The 19,984-nt window shown below is 39.2% G+C and overlaps 1 protein-coding gene across 8 annotated transcripts in view; it reads left to right on the top strand.

Annotated features, from left to right (window-relative positions):
• The window catches only part of csmd3b (CUB and Sushi multiple domains 3b), a 380,853-nt gene that overhangs the window by 296,125 nt on the left and 64,744 nt on the right, over positions 1 to 19,984 (top strand). For all 8 annotated transcript variants that reach the window (XM_040020932.1, XM_040020933.1, XM_040020934.1 and 5 more), the window contains 12 exons: positions 3,166 to 3,282; positions 3,657 to 3,872; positions 6,829 to 7,017; positions 11,045 to 11,145; positions 11,328 to 11,396; positions 11,538 to 11,694; positions 13,418 to 13,609; positions 15,789 to 15,915; positions 16,026 to 16,228; positions 16,893 to 17,084; positions 17,426 to 17,564; positions 18,151 to 18,338. In XM_040020932.1, coding sequence (XP_039876866.1) covers positions 3,166 to 3,282; positions 3,657 to 3,872; positions 6,829 to 7,017; positions 11,045 to 11,145; positions 11,328 to 11,396; positions 11,538 to 11,694; positions 13,418 to 13,609; positions 15,789 to 15,915; positions 16,026 to 16,228; positions 16,893 to 17,084; positions 17,426 to 17,564; positions 18,151 to 18,338 — 1,890 coding nt within the window. The remainder of the gene's footprint in view (positions 1 to 3,165; positions 3,283 to 3,656; positions 3,873 to 6,828; positions 7,018 to 11,044; positions 11,146 to 11,327; positions 11,397 to 11,537; positions 11,695 to 13,417; positions 13,610 to 15,788; positions 15,916 to 16,025; positions 16,229 to 16,892; positions 17,085 to 17,425; positions 17,565 to 18,150; positions 18,339 to 19,984) is intronic.

Consider the following 19,984-nt stretch of genomic DNA (forward strand, 5'->3'; position numbering starts at 1 on the left):
TGAAGAGAAAGATGCAACACTGCTGCATCGGTTATGCGTTGGCTCGCTTGGTTCGGCTTATTGGCTCATTCGCTTGTGAACCACATTTGAATTGCACTGTTCCTGGGACTGGCAGCAGTTTCCTCCAAGGAGGCAGTTTGAGCATACAAACATCAAGCAGGCTGCCTGGAATTTGCAGACTGAAAGCCATTAGACGGTGTTTACACAATATGTGCCCATACAAGTGTACGAACTATTTGCTTCTGCAGTTGGTAAGAAATGGGATAGAGTGATGACTGACAACTAGTGCACATTAAATTCAAGCAAGACATCACCAAAGGCAGCCGACTCAGCCTTGAAAGCTTTTCAAGAAACCAAATGTTTGTCATACTCTACATTTGAAGAGATGAGGGCAAGTAAGTATATAATGTAATATGGAAGACATAACAGTAATATCACCCCAGCCAGCCGAGCACAATGGCTTCGTTTTTAAAGCGAACATATATGTGCTATTTATACTTGAATAGGACCTATTATGCCCATTTCCAGGTCCATGTTTTTTATTCTTAGGGTCCATTGGAGTAGTTTTACACGATTCACAGTTCAAATAATTTATTTCACACAAGACCTTTGTAAAGTCTCTGAGCCTGCGTTACTGATAAAAGCCATTACTGCCCCTCTGCCCTTCCCTTTGAGACAGCTTTCTTCTAAATGGCTGCTGAAGAAAACAAGAAAAATAGGTCTGTATGCATTGACGGTGAGAGCAGTGCGTTTGACATGACTGTTATAATCATATCATACCGACATTAGAAGCGGAAAAGAAAAAACTTTCTTAAACTGAGCATTTTGAGAATTCTGAAGGGTAGGCTTTGGGGTCACAGAGGTTACTTGTAAATATGTTAACCTTATTAGCTGAAAGATTTGTTTGATGCAAGTATTCACCATTGCAGACCTCTGCAGCATTGCAGTACATACTGTATTTGACCAGGCATTTGAAGGCAGATCTAAAAGGCAGAGGGCGAAAGAATGAAGTGAATGGGGAAAAAGAAAAATCTGATGCAGTGTTTCAAATTTCTCACACAGGCCAGCCTTCAAAATAAACAACTTGTGGCAGAAAATGTTAATAATTAATAGCGCTCTATATGTGTGCGAGTGTATGCTTGAATCTATGTGTTTGTTTAGTTTGGAAATATTCTCACTCCTGACTTCTCATTCCTCTTGTTTTCGGCGCTGGTGTTAAAACCACAGTGGCTCAGTGTAAAGTTAGTGATCCCATGTTGTGATTTGAGCACATTTTCAATTCCTGATATGTTGTAGCAGTTACAGCAAGAGTGAGCAAGAAAGGAAGCAAAGGAAGGGTTTGTACAGATTTGAGCTGGGGTGTAGTTGTCAGATTTGGTGGTTTTCTGCTCCGCACTACAATTCCTGGTAAAATGTCCTGTTCACAGAAATTTCAGCAGAACTTTCAGGATTGACCCTCTGCCTGCTTCTTTTACTCCTTTTTACGGCATTTTATAGTTGCATTGTGAAAGAAAATGACTGTTCGGCCAGGCCAGTGTAAGATGAAGCAAGTGGAGCAACAAAAAATTGAGCACCTGGCAACATACTGTCTGCGTGCATTAGTATGCATAGAGTGAGCTACGGCCATTTCCAATCTTTTCTGGACCTGGTCTGAACTCTGCATCTCGGCACAAGCACGGGTCATAGTGTGGCCATGCTGTGAGATTCTGAAGGTTTTAAGTAGTCTCCAGGAAACATTTGTCCTGCTTCACTGCATCGAATACCACTGACTTGAATCACTTGGAATAAAATTCAACCGAAAAAATATTTCAGACAAAGGACATTTTACAGTTCTTGCACACAATCAATGTACCTATTACGCAGCATTAATGTTGTGGAAACGTAACATAAAAAATTATTCCAGCCTTGTTTTTCTTCGGCTTATGTCTCAGTTTCCTGACACTGAATTGCAAAGCGACAAAATCTTGCAAATATATTTCAGATTTCTCCTCCACACAGTTATTGTTCAGATGGCCACTAGTTATATAACAATAAACCTTGCCTTTTAGGTAGTAGCTCTAACTATATCAGATGATTGATGTATGTAATATTCAGCGAAACTAGTCTGAACATCTGAACTTGTCTTTGCAAAAAGGCAATGAAACACAGTATGATTGTGAGGTTGTGGTTAATCACTGCAGCAATATCAAATTAGCCATATGGATCTTGAAGCTGGAGGTTGTTACTGAACAAAACAGCTGATGTGCATTTGCTGTTCTGCTAGAAATAACTATCATTTAGTGCATAAAAACTACAGACACACAAATGGACCTGCATGTGAGCATGTCGAGGTCCATAGAAAGCCTGTCTGAAGCCAGGCTACCAAGAATCCTCCCATATTTATGCAAGAACTGCTACAGTCTGGTGAGCATGCCACTTTTTGTACTATGCAGAGCATTGTGGTCACAGTCACCGTACCTGGCAGACAATCTACAAATTGAAGAGATCAGCAAATTTGCATAAATGGCATACAGTTCAACTCACCATTCCTGTAAACAGGAAAAAAAACCCACATAGCTTTTGTCACTGGTGTTATTCACCTTTTTAAGGAATAACAGTCATCTGTGTCGCTAATCATTGTTAGGCGTTGGTTTGTTTCAAGAACATTAAAATATACCACAAAAACAACAAATGATGCATTATTTATCATTCCAGTGCAGTGTGTGGCAGATTTTACATTATTTATGTCATTATTTTATGTCTGTGCAACAGTGGGAGGAATAAATCTGAAAAATACGACTTCAACATTTAAAGGAAAGTTGTAAGGGAATACACAGTGAAACAGTGTTTTCCTACTCCCCAACGTGTGAAAGCACACACGTTTGGAGCTCACACTGCATGCAGACCTTGCTACCCACTTCTGAGAAAATGTCTCTCCGTCTCTCTCTCTCATGCTCCCTCTCTCCCCTTTGCTCCGTCTTCCTCTGCCCCTCTTGCAGCATTTGCGTGTGGGTATGCTTGTGTGTACGTACTATAGAAGTGGTATTAAAGGTCCACAGGGAAACATTATCTGTTTTAGCTATGAACAATCTGATGCTAACCTTCTCTCTGCCTCCATCCCCTGTCTCTGCTCATCTCCCTCCCTCTGCCTCTCTCCCCCCACTCTGTCTCTCTCAATCTATCCAGCTCTATGTGGTGGGGATGTTAGAGGTCCCTGGGGCACCATCCTTAGTCCCGGCTATCCAGACAGCTACCCTTCATCTCTCAACTGTACCTGGACTGTTGAAGTCAGCCACGGGAAAGGCAAGAGACACACATACACAGAGATCCACACTCCTTAATAGAGACAGACAGAGTGTGAGACAGTACAGCAAGCTCAGTGGTTCAGTTGCTGCTATGCTACATCCACAAACATACATTGTTTTCTGTGGCTTATAAAATATTCAGGCTCCATATGGAGGCAATTTGGTGAAAGCAATGTCAAAAGTAAAATGTTGCCAAAATAAAGTCAAATAAAATAATGATCTCAAAAATAAATCGTCACCGATTAAAGTTTGAATATGCTGCTGTCCCAGTATAATGACTCATACAAATTATAAGTCGAGGTGCATGAACCATCGGAGGATAAAGCAAACTTTGTCTGTCTTCTGACTCGTCTGTGCTTGTGTCTCTAACAGGAGTCCAGTTTCAGTTCAGTTCTTTTCACCTGGAGGACCAACATGACTACCTCTTGGTTACGGAGAATGGGAGTTTCCTGCAACCTCTGGCTCGTCTGACTGGCAACGAGTTGCCTAGCAACATCAATGCTGGTCTCTATGGCAACTTCAAAGCCCAGTTGCGATTCATCTCTGACTTTTCCATTTCATATGAGGGCTTCAACATAACTTTCTCGGGTAACTTTCCTTACTGGAGTTTTTCATTTCAATCCAGCGAGTCTACATTCAGTTTTACCCTCAGTTTAGTCACTTCAAGGGTTTCTGTTTGTCTTAATTTGCTCACTGGAGCAATGCTGTAATGTTGCAAATGTTGAAATGTTTGAGATTATGAAACATAACTGAATGCAAAACAGTCATGTAACAGCTTGCTGTGTGAATTGTGCCAGTAAAATAAAATAAAATAGTCAAGCTGGACTTTTGCCAGGTTCACCCTAGAAATTCATGCAGACACCACTGTGAAATTATGGCTTCTCTTTAAAGAGAAGTGAGCAGAGCAACATTTATACCAGAAAAGACAATTACTGCCTCTTAAAATGAATGTTGTAAATTATAAGTCGCATCCTTACGCCAGGTTGTAAAGTCACTAAAGAAATGCCATTAAGTTCATTTATGTGGCAACTTATCACAGACTGCTTCTAAATAATAAAAATGGATATTCAGTGTTCATAGGATCGAATTTCTGACATACTCACAGCCACAAAAGCACAAACGTCTTTAGTTTAAAGCTTAAGATTAAGTGTGAGTGCTGGATATTTTATATGTTATGAATGAATGTGATCATTACCTAATTTTAAAGACTGCATGTGCTTCTTCAGCCCATGTCAAACATTGTACCATGCTTTGTCTGGCCACGAGTTTAATATTGAGAATAATGAGCCTTCTTTAAACTACAGACTACATATAAAAGATGGGCATGGTTACCATGACTACATGCAGTAGCTGAGAAGACCCAGTTAATTAGTGCTAAGTAATCTACAAATAAAATCCTACAAAATGATTCACCAAAGAGCACAAACATCTTAGAAAAACCGACGATAAAACGCACATAAAGCCTAGTTATTTATACGCTAATTATTTTTGAACGCTTCACACCAACGCCATAGTTAGTAGACTGTGCATTTAGCATTTATGTCTGGTGTAAAATTCAACATTTTACAATAGAAGTCTTTGGAGTCAAGTGACCTTCAAGGAAATGCAGTTTTATGGCAGTTGCGTTGTTGCGTTGGCTTCATATCTCACAACCTTGCTGTAAAACCACTGAACCAATTTACTATTTAGTGGCTAGTTCAGATATGCTTTTGCTCCAAAGTGTCGATTTACTTAGCTCTAAAGATTTCCTGAAGAAGAAACAAAACGGGATTCAAACTGAACCTTGCAGATCTCTACAAGTCATTATCATAGAAAAAGAAGCAAGGATGACCTGGACGTGTTCACCCACTGCCTACATAATTCTCTCAGTCAAGTAACATCTACAGTGATGAAGCATAATCCATGTATAATCATCTACAACAACAGACTGAAAATTGCCTAAAATAATATATGTATCCAAAATCTTAAACAACTTCTTTTATAAACTTTGGTTTTGAAAACTGTTTTAGAAATTGGCCTCCAGAATACTTTGGGGGCTGAAAAAGTTTCTTTTGTGTTTGTTTTCCCACAAGTTGATAAACAGATAATTTTTTTCGTGCCAGCTTTTTACATCGTAACATTCAGCTGTTTCTTCTGCTGTTATTGACTTTTTTAAAAATGTGTCTTCTTGGGCCACACGTGAATAACTCAACCAACGAACTGGTGTGCTCAACTCTAAATTACTTAAGAGTGCGATAGGTGCCGAGCTACAAAACACAGAATATTATGAATAATACAAAAAACAGTTTTGCTGTACTCTGTTGTTGTTGTTGTTTGTTGTTTTTTTTAGTTTTCACTATCTAAACTGACATCTTACTCCATAAATTGAGGACTACGTCTGTAATCTTATAAATTACTACAGAAAAAAGCAGATGGCTACACAATATTAATCTGAGAGCAATCCACTATTAAATGATGGTATGTGAGGAAAGGGAAAGAACAAGATGAAGACAGGAGCCCCTAACCTCATCAGAGGTCAGAAACATGCTGTTTTAGCTCTTTTCTCTTTAATGCCACCCTCCAATCATGCTGTCTTCTGATTTGCTGTTGCTCAGTGGCAAAGAGAAGGTTTGAAGAGCAGCTCGGTGGGGCTTTTATGCCCACAGTACCTATAATGATCATATTAGGAACATCCTACATCAATGATATCATGCAGAACCAGAAGTAGATAAAAAAAAAAAAGGATTGGGTCTTGTGCCTAACTGTCCTTTCAGTACGCTCTCACTGACTCTGGAATAAAGGAGCAGTGGCCTGACTACACTGAGTGATATTTTACTGCCACCCAGATGGCATAAGCTGACTCTCAGAGTGTAACACATGGGAGGTGTCATGGGAGATTTGACTTGGCAGTGTTAAAATTCTCAACACGCACTTTCTTTCAGCAGTACACCCTAAAAAACACATCACATCATCAGTCTTAGCCAACTGAAAATGGCTTTGAGTCTCTACCTTGCTAAACACAAACTCAACAAGTTCAGCTCAGGGCGTGCTGGAGTCGACTCAGATCGAGAAATCGTGCCCTTCTTGTTCATTCCTACAGTCATGCAAGGATTATATTTTAATAGACTACATATTCAAGAGTTTCACAAGAATTACTGAATTAATTAAAAGGGCTTGTCCAGTGAGAGGGAGAGACTTCATGCCCATGAATGTATGCATGCATTCATCCTTTGGCTAATCCGAAATTGTTATTTAAGATTAGCCCAAGATCTTGGCCTCATTGTAAGTATTTACATTATTAGCTTAGCTAATTCTTTCATATTGCTTGCGTAATCACAAATATTATCATGCACTTGTTCCAGAATTCTATAAATAACATTAACATTTTATGTATTTACATGCAGAAATTATGTCATATCTCCTACAGATAGTATGTGTAATATATGTGTCTGGTTATGGCTTTTTAGTCAGAAGTAAAGAAAAGTTATTTTACCTTTTGACCTGCTGTCTGTTAGTTTATAATAATGTGTTCAGCGTCATTCAATTATTATTTTTTTTCCTGCAGAATATACTTTGGAGCCATGTGAGGACCCCGGCATGCCTCGTTTCGGCAGGAGAAATGGCTACAGTTTTGGTGTTGGAGACACTTTGTCTTTTTCCTGTAATATGGGATACCGCCTGGAGGGTTCACCAGAGTTAATCTGTCTGGGAGGCGGGCGAAGAATGTGGAGCGCCCCTTTACCTAGATGTGTCGGTACGTGTTTAATTGTTACTGGTCAGGTGTTGTGGGTGTCTAGTTGTTTGTTTGTGGGTGTCTAGTTGTTTCAAATATCATAAATAAATAAAAGTAAAAACCAAACACATATATATGTATCTAATACATAAGATCCAGTAATAAAAAAGTCGCAGTGAACAGTTTAGTCCAGTGGTGCTTAAAATAAAACAAAAACAAGTCATGTCTTTATATAGTTTTATAAAATGTCTCAATAATTACATAAATTCAAACTCTTAAACCGATGGAAATCAAATAGAAATAACTAGCAGAACACCCACTGTGAGATCAGGGGAGCAAGGGACCAAGTAACCCTTCCCATAACAGGGTAACTTGTGCCCACCCTGGAGCCAAGCCTAGGGCTTGAAGGGAAGTGCTTGGTGCTTTGGTCTTAACCCTTGGGGCTATGCTGTACCCAGTCTGAAAGATCCATATGACCTTTCTACCCACAAGAGGGAATATAGAGTACTGGAAAGATGAGTCTGACTGCTAGTCAAGCCTCAGGTTCTGGAGTTCATAAAACATCAGTCAGCTCTTTACATTCTTAAGGATATGTGAGAGTTGGCCAAATGTGTCAGAAAGGGCATACAGCCACGTCCCTCATGCTGCCCTGTGGGGAATGCAGCAAGAATCAGGAGTGTCTGGCTCATTCCTGCAAACTATTCAGTCTTCTATAGCTGTAGCGAGAGTAGGATTTCCATTGTCAGCTATAATTCAGCAACCAAATTAACATTTCTACAAGAGCCTTACCCAGTCAGAAGCAGCTCAGAGCAGAGCCTCATTGAGATGGTTTGGGTGTCTGACTTGGACGACCCATGGGTGAGGCATCCTAAGTGAGGTGCTTGGGGTATGTCCCACTGAAAGGAGGCCCTGGGGAAGATCTAGAAGGTGATAGAGAGACTGTATCTCTTAGCTGTCTTGGGAATATCTTAGTGTGCCCCCAGGAAGGATGAGGTCCGGGCAGGACAGATGGATGGATGGATAGATGAAGAAGTAAATAGTGATTACAGTTAAAAAGTAATTCAGCTTCCCTTGATATAATCAATATAATTTATTTCCTTACCCATAAACCAACACAAGGCTCAGGTCTTTTGAAAAGGTGTTGAATTGTTACACCGATGAAGTCTTGAAGTTGGAATAAACAGAAACGCTGACACACTTTGGTCCCAGTCAAAGATTCGTGTTTTAGATGACACAGTTAACTAACACACATGAGTAGAATGTGTGGTCTTTGTTCTTCCACCTTTGAAGTGAAAATTATAATTGACCTCTGGCTGTAGCTACAGAAACATCCTTAATGTTCAACTGTTCCAAAAAATAAATATTAAACGGTCAGTCCAAACTTAATGGTACTTCAGAGAACAGCGTTTGTATCAGCCAATTTCCAATTAGTGGATGAGCAGAAAATGCCAGAGATATTTCTTCAGGAGTCCCTAGCAGGCTGACATTTATGTCCTGTTCACATTGCTTTATCACCTTTTATAATTTTGAAATTTACTGGCAAGGACACTATCTGAAATAATACAGATTTCTTTTTTTATACTGGAAAAAGTTGTAATTCCCCCCCCCGATACTTTAATACTTGTTCAATAAACTGAAGTCATAAAGGTAGACAGAAAACAATATTAAGATATATACACTATATAAAATCTTTGAGACAAGAGATTTGAGACAAACATCTTCGAAGTCAGAACACAGACTGAGAAAGGCTTTTATGATGTGATAAACATGCAATCAGATTTACAGTAGGTTTATGCACCAAATTGAACACTAATCCAACTCAGTGTAACTGTAGCACTATGCCAGTAACACACACAGCAAACAAAAAGTAGCATGTACTACAATGTGAAGTAAAAGCCCAGTGTTTGAATGCATGAAAAAACAAGGATGGTGGTTTTATTATTAAAATGTATACTCAGAGTGGCACAGATTGCACTAAAAATATGCCTATTCGAATAAAAAGTCCTTCACCTGTGGACTGGAAAATGTGTTTCTATGCAAGGCTGTATAATTTTTTTAATAATTAATCAATGCACAAATGAGCAATTGGTTTAAAGGACAAAATAATAACTTCCTCACTAGGTTTTAAAAACATAGAATAAAAACAAGCAGTTCATATCTTGGATGCCACACATGCACATTTTTTTGTCAAGGAAAATGCATTTAAATCTAATTTGTTTGGGCTAATAATGGAAGATGAAAGCAATCACACTGATTAAAAAGAAGAAGAAGAAATACTGAAATATCATGCTTTTTGCCTGCGTCTGTGTTGGTTTTGAGCTATTCTGGGTGTATAAGGAATACTCAGGAGATTGTCTTTGATCAAGGCACTTTCCTCTCAATTGCTACCTTTACTCCAGAGAATTACTACCGCCTGCTCTTAAATAGATAGGATAAGTCTAATTTAAAGCACAAGTTTATCAGTGGGAATCATTATCATGTACAGTTAACCTCAGGGAATTCAGGCGAGAAGTGTGTAAAGTAAGATTTGATTTAGGTACAGTTAGTAGTATCTACAAGTGACAGCAGTAAAAGCACATAGCGAAAGAGACTCTACATTTCTGCACTTGCTCATAGAATTAGTTATCTTACACATAATATTTTTGAGAAATTACAAAGAAAGCCAGACCAATCCAATTCTAGTAAAAAGCAGCAACACTATACGACTTTTTAATTTTAGGCTACGTGTGAGTAGATTTTACTCTCCAATCTAATTTTCAGCTTTGCATGATGTTCTCAGCGCCATTATACACAGCTTTGGTTCCTTCGTTCTTTCATCGGCGTGACAAGACTTATAATGCAGAAAGGTGGGAGTGATGTTGTGTGCTGCTGTTCTGGGGTGTAGTGCAGTTTGCTATATTTAGTTTCTGCGTATTGTGTTGCATTGCTGCATGATGGTACACATCACAGTTGAAGAACGGAGGAAGAAGGAAAGATTAGAGGACCAACAATAGGTTATGTTTTGGCTATAAAATAACTTTTTCTTGTTTGCTTTTACTAAGCACACAATAGTTAGGGTGGGTCTTTTGTTATTTTAATTAACTGAGAGACATGCTGTGCAGGCATGAAGTATAACTTTGGTGGTCTGTGTTTGTGGTTTAACAAGTGGCTCTTTTTAATTCTTTACAGCATTTTTTTTTTCCCCCATGAAAGAGTTGGAGAGCTTCCAGAGTTGTTTCTTTGCAGTTTGAGAAATCCAATGTTCTTTTGTCTTGTGTTTTTTTTTCTACTTTTTTATTATTTCTGGATGCCATCAGAAGCGGGAGGAAAAAATAAAAAGAGGAAACAAGAGATGGAAGAGAATGAAAACTCAGGAGAAGTGGAAAAGGAAAGTTGATTGAAGTAAAGGGGAGCAAAGGAGGCACTATTCATAGAGTAGCGAGAGCGCAAGAGGGAGGAAGTTAAAGAGGAAAGAGAGAGAGAGGGTGAAGAGGTAATTTTCTAAATGGAAACTATAGCGGTGTGATTTATTGACGATATGGCAGCTGTAATACGACCATTACACTAGTGGAGACACAGTGAGGGAGAGGGAATGAAAAAGAGAGGAAAGGGACATAGATACTGTACATGGAGGGCACGAGTAAGAAGTGCAAAGAATAGGCAACTTCAGGTGAAGTTTGCAATCTTATCATTCGCATTAACTGATATAAGGGGATTTTTTTAAAAATTCCTACAGCCTTTAGTTAAAATATTTTTTCATTTATATTAAGAAGAAAGGAATTTGACTGATTATTACTCTGAGCACAGCCTGCGTTCCCCCTAGTTGCACAGAAAATGGGCAAAAACTTTTATCTGGTAGGACCAAACGGCTTTAAAAAGCCACAAGCCTCTTTAGTAAGCTGCAAAACATAGCTTTTGTTTATCATTAAAGCTTTAAATGCAGGTCAATTTGCGGCACAACAAAAGCTTGTTCACATGACCACTCCACATCATAAGCCTCTTAAGAATTAAACCAATGTCTCAATATTGTGCATTTTTTAATTGTCTCCTTTCTGTCCTCTGTCTTCAGCGGAGTGTGGTTCTTCAGTCATGAATAATGAAGGGATACTGCTCTCTCCAAACTACCCAATGAACTACGATAACAACCACGAGTGCATCTACAGCATCCAGGTCACAGATCTTAACGTTTCAGAATATACATGACATGAGTTTTTATTGAGAAAAATAATGGTATTGATCATTGCATGTGTTTAAGAGATGACAAATGTATTACCAGTCTTCAAACCTTTGTGAGGGTTTGTCACCTGCTATGTGGGTCATTAGTGCTCATTTTGATTTGATGTTGACCTCAGGTTCAAGCTGGGAAAGGAATCAACATCTCTGCAAGAACCTTTCATCTTGCCCAAGGCGATATACTCAAAGTAAACTCACTCACACATACGCATATGTGGTCATTGCTCTTGCCAGATATCAGTGTCAAACACAGATCAGCAAAAATAAACGAATTAAATTAGTTCATGCTGCATGTGATGCATCCGGTGTGCATTTTGCTGTTCTTACAGATTTATGACGGTAAAGACAACACAGCCCATGTTCTCGGAGCATTTACTGGATCATCCATGTTGGGGCTGACGCTCATTTCCACTTCAAACCACCTCTGGTTGGAATTCTACAGCAATGCGGAAAACACAGGAGAAGGATTCAAATTGGTGTACTCAAGTAAGTTAGCAGTGAACACCGCTGTTTAGTATAGAGCTAAGGCCTAATCTGTTTCTCCAAGACTTCTTTGAAGATTCATTCAGGAGGTGACAAAAGAACCCAAAAGAACAACATGTAAAGAACTTCAGGTTCCACTTGCCTCAGTTAAGGTCAGAGTTCATGAAATGGGAGTTTTAGAGTGCCATAAGACTTAAGTCAGATTGAGATTCTTTGACATGACCATAAACAGGCTGTTCATGCTCGTATCTGAATTAAAACAATTCTGCAAAGAGGAGCGGGACAAAGTTTCAAGGCTCACAAATGCCTTATTGTACGTGATGCTGCCAAAGGTGATATAACCAGTTATTAACTTATTAGGTTTAGCAGACAATTACATTTTCACACAGGTCCAGGCAGGTTTGAAAATTTTTGCTTAATAAATAAATTAGTCATCATTTAAAAAGCACATTTTGTATCGACTCTGCCAGTATCTTTGTCTAATCTTTGATTTTTTTGGATTATTTTGGGCAGATGTAAATACATTTTAGCCGTATGTCTCAAATTATTAACCAGTTAGATGCCTCATGACAACTGCTGATTTCTGATAAATCTAACAGGCTCACTAGAACAGTTTAACTCTAAACGGTTGGATGGATCACAGAAGTAAATGTGAATTTTCCCACTGAAACGATCAGAAGAAACATGTCGCGTTTGATTAACAAAGCTTTCAGCGTAGGACGAAGTGGTAAAGGTGTGTTTTGATGTTCACCAAAGCACACCCACATTTGGCAGTGCCCTCTTAGACGCACAGTTGGAATTCTAATTGTTTAAATGGTGTCATGAAGGGTGATAGCTTAGTATTATTCGCTTTGAAGTTGTGTTGTCTCTGTACTGTGTTGGCGCAGAGGATGGCTTACTTAGACCTTTGCTGTTTTCATACTTTTCCAGGTAGAAGTTATTTTGCCATGTAAAACAAAGCACATTAGCAGCAGCAATTTTGAGATTGTAGTACTTTGCCTCTGTTTGTTTGGTGTTACATTTGATATAGAGGCTGTAATTCAATAAAACTCCCGAGATGTGGTCGAATGAATAATGCATGGTGGTTTGCTTCCTTATACATATCTAACAAAGATAGAACAATTTTAGATAGGAAAACTGTTCACACTTCATGTCAGGATGATGACAAATGTGCAATTGTTGCTCAATAGTAAGTATAGCTTTCCAAATAGCCATTTTTTTTTAAGGATTTAGACATGCACCTACAGCAGTCTGCCAGGAGATAACTCAAATCCCGGTGCACCTCGTCTTCCAGGTAATGCCGTAGATCAAATCCCGGTTATGGTCTTATAAGGATAAGCTATTTATATACCTATTCATATCTCGCTCTCCAAAACTGCAAACAAATTTTCCGAATATTACCATGGAAACTGAGCTTACACTGACTGTGAAAAACAACATTAAATTGGATAAGGTGTATACACGCTCCAGTATCATTCCTAATAATGGTATGTCTCATGTATCTTTTTCAGTTTTGTTATTAAAACGGGATGAGAGCTTAACAGGATCTGTGATACCAGCATGGTCATAAACAGAATCCTTGAGTGAGCCAGATATTAAGGGAATATTGCTGCGCATCTAAATAAAACTAATTCTGTTTCTCTTGTGGGTCTTGGATATCCCTTAGTGAGTATTTTAAAAAGTAGGTACTGTGAAGCTCTTTTGTCTTTTTTATGACTCTTTCTAGGTTTTGAGTTGTCTCATTGTGAAGACCCAGGCGTGCCTCAGTTTGGCTTCAAGGTCAACGACCAAGGTCATTTTTCTGGGAGCAGTATCACATATAGATGTGAGCCTGGTTACACTCTACATGGGGCTTCTACGCTGAAGTGTATGACGGGTGAAAGGAGAGCCTGGGATAACCCTCTGCCTTCTTGTATAGGTACGTCCTTTAGTATCTGAAGCCAATAACACTGTGAAAGAAGGTCTGATGAAAACACACAAACACACACAGAGATTTTTGAAAGCATGCAGAGTCCTCCACAGATGCATTGTGTTTCCGACCTTGAATAACATTCTTTAATAAGCTTGGGAGGGAGAGGTAATTTTATTTCTGAGATTTAAATTGATCTTGTTGCATTTAATGCTGTGTAGTGTGTTTTCCACAGCACTTACTTGAATAGATTCAGAGTTACAGCAATAGCTGAAAAGTGTGTTGGTATCATTTCAATAAAAAATCAGAGCAGGATCTTTCCAGCGAATGAACGTCAATGTAATTATAAATTCTTTACGTCTGTGTATTGTGTTCTTTAGCTGGAATGGCTATTTATCTAGAATTCAGCTAACACACACACACCTTTAGGTATCAGGAAGCATTATTATACAAGGTTTGCTCTGTAATAGATTAGAAAGTGACTTGCAGCTTTATGCAACATTTGATTGCAGGATGTTAATTCGGTTATCTGGAAGGAAAACAGATGGGGGCCAATTTCCTGTAGAATCACCTTTCTTGATTTTCCCTGGATATCACACGCTGTTGTAGTTTTAAAGTCCCAATGAAAAGCCTATTTATTCGACATTATACCACCTGGAATCCCTCGGCCCAACTGATGCACTACCTCTTCTGCGGTGGCAGATTTTTTTTCCGTTCCTGGCGGCTGCCCTTATATTCTCCCAGTGCTGTGTTATGTACTCAGACATGCCCCGACATAAAGCACACATAACCTCCAGGCAACTCTCGGCACACGAAGAGCTAAGCGACAAACACTCTGTTGAGAATTTCTTCATAAACTCATTTTATTCAATTTGATTTGGCTTTGTTTAAAAGCATTCTGTGGAGCAAACTCCCCACTTAGTATCGACACATTGCTTAATACTCAATTATGCCATCGTCGCCTTTTTAATTCATTTTCCAAGGTTTCAAACTGATGCAAAACGACAGTCCGAAGTATTGATATCGAGAAGTCGACCGTAGTCTTTCACTGGCTGTGCAGTTTCGGGCTTCTCTCGCTTGGAAAATAAACACACACTCACATATTTATCAGTGTACTGGAATGAAATACCTAAAACGCTGTGATTTGAATATTATTTGAACTTAATTCGGATGTGTTGTTATTCCTTCCAGTTAGCACATGGTTGAATGATTGCATCCTCTAATTAAACCCAAACAAATGTTAGGCTTATTTAAAGTGACAAATAGAATGGCTGCTGTTGCTGCTTTGCATGGGAGCTATAAGCATAACAGCCAGTCCAGTGTTTTAGGACCATTTTTTTTCCCTTCACTGCTGCCTCTGAACTTTCTGATTTTGGATTCCGACTAATAAGTCTCCCTCCTTCACACTATTAATAATGAAAGACTCATAAAACTACTGGCTGAAATGCTCTGACTTTATATTTTAACAGTGACACGCTGTGACCTCATCTAACCTCCAGTCTTAATATTATATTTCTTCTTCTTATTACTCACAGGTTTTCCTTCTTTACCCCCTTGGTTCTCTCCTTTTCTCTCTCTTTTTCCCTCTCCCTCTCTCTTTCTCTGTCTTTTCTCCTTCCAAACTCTTAATATCACTCAGATTACCCGAGATAATATATTCCAGTGATGAAGGGAGGAGAGCCTGAGGGAGGGGGAACATGGAGAGGGAGGAAAAGCAGAGAGGGGATGAAGATTGTGAAAATATATAACCGAGAGAGACAAAGAGAGAAGGGGGAATTATTTTCTGTTATATAATGTGCTGTGATTTCTTTAGGGAGGAATGCAAGATCAGCACTTTGTGTCTTCTTCCTCCTCTTTTCTCCTCTTCTCTTCATCTCCTGCGTGTGATATAGAGTGAGAAAGGCAGAGAGACTCAACGGATAAGAGTTAGCTTCTTTCTTTATCCATTTGTCTCCTTGGTGATCGTTTAATCAGTGGCCTCTGAGGTGCACCTACTGGATCTGATTGCCTTGACAAACAATTGCCACAGACAGATAAATGGTTGGCTTGTCACAGCTCACATACACACACATCAACTGGCCATCGGTTGGGCCGCGGTGATTTGTAATGTTGTCACAAAGGCGCTAATCACAGAGATGTTTACAGTTTGTTTTAAAATAAGTGTGTGTGACGTTATTTATCCCTGTAGCGGAGTGTGGGGGTCGTTTTAAGGGTGAGTCGTCAGGGAGGATCCTTTCCCCCGGATACCCTTTCCCATACGACAATAACCTTCGCTGCACCTGGACCATCGAGGTGGACTCGGGAAATATTGTGAGGTACAGATGATCGCATTAAGGCTTTTGATCGATACGTTAAGCATAGTGTAAACTCATGTGTGAAGTGAAACATATTCTTGCTTTAATTAAACTTTATTCTTATTTTACAGCCTCCAGTTTCTGGCCTTTGACACTGAAGCCAGCCATGACATGCTGAAGGTTTGGGATGGGCCACCTGAGAATGAAATGTCTTTGGCAGAGCTCAGTGGGTCTCTGCTCCCTGAAGGAATCCACTCGACACTGAACACAGTGACGGTTCAGTTTGAGACTGACTTTTACATCAGCAAGTCTGGATTTGCCATACAGTTTTCTAGTAAGTGATGAAATTAAATCTAACCAGAAAGATATCAAATATAACAGATAGGTATCATTTAGACTACTGTGGGGCGATCGTGGCTCAAGAGTTGGGAGTTCACCTTGTAATCGGAAGGTTGCCGGTTCGAGCCCCGGCTCTGACAGTCTCGGTCGTTGTGTCCTTGGGCAAGACACTTCACCCGTTGCCTACTGGTGGTGGTCAGAGGGCCTGGTGGCGCCAGTGTCCGGCAGCCTCGCCTCTGTCAGTGCGCCCCAGGGTGGCTGTGGCTACAATGTAGCTTGCCATCACCAGTGTGTGAATGTGTGTGTGAATGGGTGGATGACTGGATATGTAAAGCGCTTTGGGGTCCTTAGGGACTAGTAAAGCGCTATATAAATACAGGCCATTTACTATTTTAATTTACTGTTGTTGTGTCTATGCTCTTCAATGGGTAGTTCCATCAATAATAAAGGGAATAAAAAGCTATATAATTATGCTGCTTCAAAGACCTTCACCTAACTGGAACAAAATTAACTTACGTAGGACCCATTAGTTAGTGGAAGTGGTGCTGTTTTTATGCGTTGGATTAAAGCATTAGATACCTGGTGTGACACAGTTTTCTGTAATTGTTCCCCTCTTTCTCCTCTATTCCCTGCTTTGTTCCTATCCCCTATCTGTCCAGGCTCAGTAGCTACAGCCTGCAGGGACCCAGGAGTACCGATGAATGGCAGTCGTAGTGGAGATGGCCGTGAGCCGGGGGATTCAGTGTCCTTTCAGTGTGACCCAGGATACGAGCTCCAGGGGGACGACAAAATAACCTGTATACAAGTGGATAACAGATACTACTGGCAGCCCAGCCCACCTGTCTGCATAGGTGAATACTCCAACTTTCATATATTCTATAGGGACGCACAATAAATGTACTGCATATACAGCTGGAGGTATTGTCTCACTCAAGGACACATGTGTCTTTGACTTAAAGGAGAGCTGTATAAAAAGGGCACGCTTTATTCTATTCACATATTTTCATTCTTCTGCTATTTAATGAAGCTTTTCATTCAGTAGCAGTTTTCTCCACACTCTGTTGCATGGTACACAAAGGGTTTTTTTTTTCTTTTTTTCTGTATGGTTGAGCTTGAGAGGATATTTAAATGTTATGACATTTCAAGGCTTTGTCAAAATGGATGTCAATCTTGACCTGTGTTCCCACTTTAGCTCCTTGTGGAGGAAATCTAACAGGCTCCAATGGATTTATACTCTCTCCGAACTACCCGCATCCTTACCCTCACTCAAAAGATTGTGACTGGCTCATTGCTGTCAACCCAGACTACGTCCTGTCACTGGCCTTCATCAGGTAACCTACAATGCTACTTTCCAGTTCAGCTCGATTGAGCTTTTTAAAACCTCTTTACTAGACAAATGTTACTGCCGAGTGAAATGTGAAATGGAATGACAGTAGACTAAAAGCCTTTTCAAGCTGAGCTGGCTCCATTTGAAGACTGAAAACCTGGATATCCTTTTTTGCTGGCAGTAAGTTCTAATACTAAAATTTCTGGCAATCATTTCAATTTGGACAAAGTGTTGGAGCAACAGACCAAAAGACTCTTTTGTATTGGGTTGGTGAAAATTACAATTTTTAGGGTATTTTTCCTGCAGGTAAACGAGAGTAAAGTGAAATAATCAACCTCGTTTTTGCTTTGTGCAAGATTGAAAACCATGTAAAATTATGACTTTTTTTCAAGAAGTGGGAACTTCTGCCTTTAAGTGCTTTGGAAATCTATTGAGCTTTCACCACTTTCAAAAGCTGTGCTTGCTTTGTGGTACGAATCACAAACAAAACAACTCTAAAAACCACTGAATTCATGGTAGATACTTTGTCCTTGAATTTTTGTTGACTTTCTTTCTCTTCCTTGTTTGTCTCTGTCTTCCTCTACCTTTAGTTTCAACATTGAGCCAAACTATGATTTCCTGTACATCTACGACGGTCCGGATAGCAACAGTCCGCTCATTGGTAGCTTCCAGGACAGCAAACTCCCAGAGCGGATAGAGAGCAGTTCAAATACAATGCTTTTAGCGTTCCGTAGTGATGGATCGGTTTCTTACACTGGATTTCACCTGGAATACAAAGGTATAATGGTCTGCTAACTGTACCACATCTCTCATTTAAATTGAATTCTTACTGAATCAGGCAGCACCTAAAACTACACTTTGCCTTCTCACAGAGGTCATATTAATAACACAGGCAAATTTTGATAAAGTGTAATAGGCAAAGAAATTTGAAGTATAATCACATTTAAAGAAGAGAAAGGAGTGCATTTTTTTCCTGCAACATTTAATAGTTTATAATACCGTGCAATAGTCTTGGGTCACCTCTCATTTCTTTGTATTTTACTTTTATTTAGTTAAATCTATGAAAAATGTCAAAGATAACATAGTTTGACAGGCATAAAATAGTATTTTTGCACCAGCTAGGTTATTCTCAAAGGGCTGTTTGATGAAAACTTGACATGTCTTGTATTGTGTCCTTAAAAATTGAGGAAAGTGGACAAAGGCCTGAAACAGAACCTGAGAGATGCATCTGGCCCTTCAGTCTGTCTTCTACTGGCCAAAGCATGATCAGAAATGGTCTCAGTGGAAGGGTGGCTGTCAAGCGTATGTCAGACCTACACTGAAAATCAGTGGCAACAGGTCTTATTGTGACTTTTTGATTTGCATCATTATCAATGTGTGCTGACAAGCTAAGAAGAAAGATACAACAGTGAGTGCCTAGAGTCATCTGTAAAACACAGTGGAGGTTCTGTCATGGTTTGGAGCTGCATTTCAGCCATGGGTTGGCCTCCCCAGAGCTCAGACCTCAACAATTTTGAGGCAGAGTGGGAAAATCTTGGAGAGAACAAAAGTTTGACAACACCTGCAGAAGGCAGGTGTCCTTCAAGAGTACTCTCCCATATGGAAAAGATATATATAAATCTTGTAAAGTTTGTATCTGTCTTGTGTGAAACTTGTATGAAAAGCATATAAGAGTGAAAACAGATATAAGATCCCTTGAAAAATTATAAAATGAAACTTGTATGTTTTGGATACTTACTAAAACAATGTATGAAAGTAATGAGAAAGTGGCCATTTTCATGAGTAATCACATATAAGTTTTTACTATTTCTTTTCCATATGGGATTCCTCAGAACAACTCAAAGAAATTACAAGAAAGCTTCCCTAAGAGAGTCGAGGCTGTGTTGAAGAATAGTTGGGGTCACGTCAAAATTTGACTTTCAAGCTTGTTAGAATCGTACAAACCGTGTTTCCATGTTTTCATGCACCAATATCCAATTTTCATAGAAAAATATACAAAAATGGAAGTGGCACACTACAGTACATTTACCTAACTATATATCACTATGTATATGGCCACTACATTAGAGTCAGTCTTAAGTTATTATGTTCTTTTCTGTTTTAAGGATACAAACAAGGAAAGTTGAAACATTTCAACTGCAAGGTTTTTTTTATAGCCATTGATTGTTGAAAAATAATTTCGAATCTTTAAATCACCTCCGCTTGATGTTGTTTTCTGTCATTTGTGTTTTTCTTAAAGAAAGCCATTTGGGAAATTACTCCAAGATTTCCACAGTAAACATAATAGAAACTCATGATGACACAATTTCAGCAGAATATAACGACAATATTTTCTTTTACCTCACACTAAGACCACTCACACTTTGGTGTATATACATGTGTACCATGCTAAATTCAGGATGAAAGAGAATTATTGCTCTCTGC

The sequence above is a fragment of the Simochromis diagramma genome, unplaced genomic scaffold (genome assembly GCF_900408965.1).
Source record: "Simochromis diagramma unplaced genomic scaffold, fSimDia1.1 OVJJ01000753.1, whole genome shotgun sequence".
Taxonomy (NCBI): Eukaryota; Metazoa; Chordata; class Actinopteri; order Cichliformes; family Cichlidae; genus Simochromis; species Simochromis diagramma.